The 2067-nt window shown below is 45.5% G+C and overlaps 1 protein-coding gene across 1 annotated transcript; it reads left to right on the top strand.

Moving 5' to 3' along the window:
* The first annotated feature begins 376 nt into the window (after positions 1-376).
* On the top strand, positions 377-1861 carry LOC129592914 (uncharacterized). The gene has a single exon (XM_055489068.1). It carries the CDS (start codon positions 377-379, stop codon positions 1859-1861), a length of 1485 nt encoding a protein of 494 aa, XP_055345043.1.
* The last annotated feature ends 206 nt before the right edge of the window (positions 1862-2067 follow it).

Genomic DNA, 2067 nt, shown 5'->3' on the forward strand with positions numbered 1-2067 from the left:
CAGGCGGGTACAACCCACTAGTCGAGTCCGTATCCCTACCCAGCTTCGTGAATACCGTATATCGAGCACGCTTCATGCCCGCTGACAGCATCCAGTTTTTTACATATCGTGATCTTCACACGCATCGATCTTATTCTTTTGAGAGCCTGGAATGGCTGCATTATGTGGCAAAGTCAGAACAAAATCAATACGTCACGCTCGCAACCATCCCGAAGGTGAAAAGCAGATTGGGCGCTTCTTTGTGGATGGGTTTGATGAGGAGAATAATGTGGTGTATGAGTATCACGGGTGCTATTTTCACGGTTGCCCAGCGTGCTATACTAAGGACGCCAAAACATATGGAGGGCAGTCGATGTCACAGCTGTTTCATTCAACCATGCACAAGCAGAAATGTTTAGAATCACGGGGATTTGTATACCGTTCAATTTGGAGCTGTCAATGGCGCGAGCTCAAGCGGCAGCAGCAGGAGGCGGTCCAGCAGGCACTAAACGATTTCTGCCATGTGGCACCAATGAATATCAGAGATGCGCTTTTCGGTGGGCGGACTGAAGCTTTTCGATTGTTGGCTCTGCCAGACTCTTCAAAGGGTGAATATGTATCATACTTGGATAAAAATTCTCTGTACCCTGCTGTGTGTAAACAGAAAAGCTACCCGCTGGGTATTCCGGAAAAGATACTCAGTAACTTCAAACCATTAGAAGAGTATTTTGGGATTGCCCACGTGCGCATTTTGCCCCCTGTCAGCTTACATCTGCCTGTTTTACCCCAGCGGATCAATAACAAATGCTTATTTACGCTTTGTTGGCGCTGCGCCGAGCTGAACAATCAGGATGCCACATGTGGGCACACTGACGAACAGCGATGTTTCAATGGGGTGTATACAACACCCGAGTTAACACTGGCCATGTCGTTGGGATATACTTTAATTAAAATCCATGAGATCTGGCATTATCCGCGACAAGGGGATCTTTTTTCCCATTATATCAGTACATTTATGGCCGAGAAAGCGGCTGCCAGCGGTTACCCTGCCGGGTGCATCAGTGACAGTGACAAAAGAGCCTATCTGCAGCTGCTGTACGAACGCGATGGTGTAGTGGTTGATCCGTCCCGCATGGAAAATAATCCCACTAAGCGCTTGCTTTCCAAGCTCATGCTTAATACGCTCTGGGGACGTCTGGCAATTAAGGAAAATAAAACACGATTCGAATATGTGAAAGATATGAAACGATTTAATGATCTCTTCTATTCCGGTACTTACAACGTTTCTTACGTAGACGTTCTGAGCGATGACGTTCTGCAGGTGCAAAGTAGTTTTACTTGCGATGTTGACGGATCAGATCTGCATGCGAATGTAGTCATTGCGAGCTTTGTGACTAGTTATGCGCGCCTCGAATTGTACGCAGGAATGGCGTATGTGGGAATAGAACGGCTGCTGTATGTCGACACTGATTGCGTAATTGCTTTAGAGGGACAAAACTTGAAGAGCCTACCTGTTGGCGAGTGTTTGGGAGAATTTAAGTCGGAGATTGGTGAAGACCAAATTATTGTGTTTGTCTGTGGAGGTCCTAAAATGTATGCCTATCGAACGCGCAAAGGTTCTGAAGTATTTAAACTGAAAGGAATCAGCATAAATCAGGGTAATAAAGATTTGTTTACCGTGGACACGCTTGAGAAAATGGTGCGAGATCCCAGACTGGTTAAGCATTCCGTGAACCCATACAAGATATTCCGGATTAAAGGAAAATGGCAGTTAAAATCCAGTGAACAACGCAAAGTTATTCGTTTCACTTTTGACAAGCGCAGAATCTTAGAAGACTTTCGAACGGTGCCTTTCGGCTACCATCCGTCAGCAGAAGTATAAAAGCCAGAAAGTTAAACACTTGCCAATTGTTCTGCTCCGTTACTGTTACCGGAAAAAATGTTTGAGCAATTTAGTTTTGAGCCGCTTCTTGTGCACCCGTTCAACTTGGTCTGCAGCTGCCAAAGCCAAGGTGGCAAAACATACTGGATTTCGCGGCTGCTCGAAATGCGCAAGATTACTCCTTTTCCTAAAAAAATCTATTTTAT

This window comes from Paramacrobiotus metropolitanus, unplaced genomic scaffold (assembly GCF_019649055.1).
Source record: "Paramacrobiotus metropolitanus isolate TYO unplaced genomic scaffold, Prichtersi_v1.0 Parri_scaffold0000057, whole genome shotgun sequence".
NCBI lineage: Eukaryota > Metazoa > Tardigrada > Eutardigrada > Parachela > Macrobiotidae > Paramacrobiotus > Paramacrobiotus metropolitanus.

What these genes read in the sequence shown, in the direction of transcription:
- LOC129592914 (XM_055489068.1), top strand. Translation starts at nt 377, where the DNA reads ATGCACAAGCAGAAATGTTTAGAATCACGGGGATTTGTATACCGTTCA.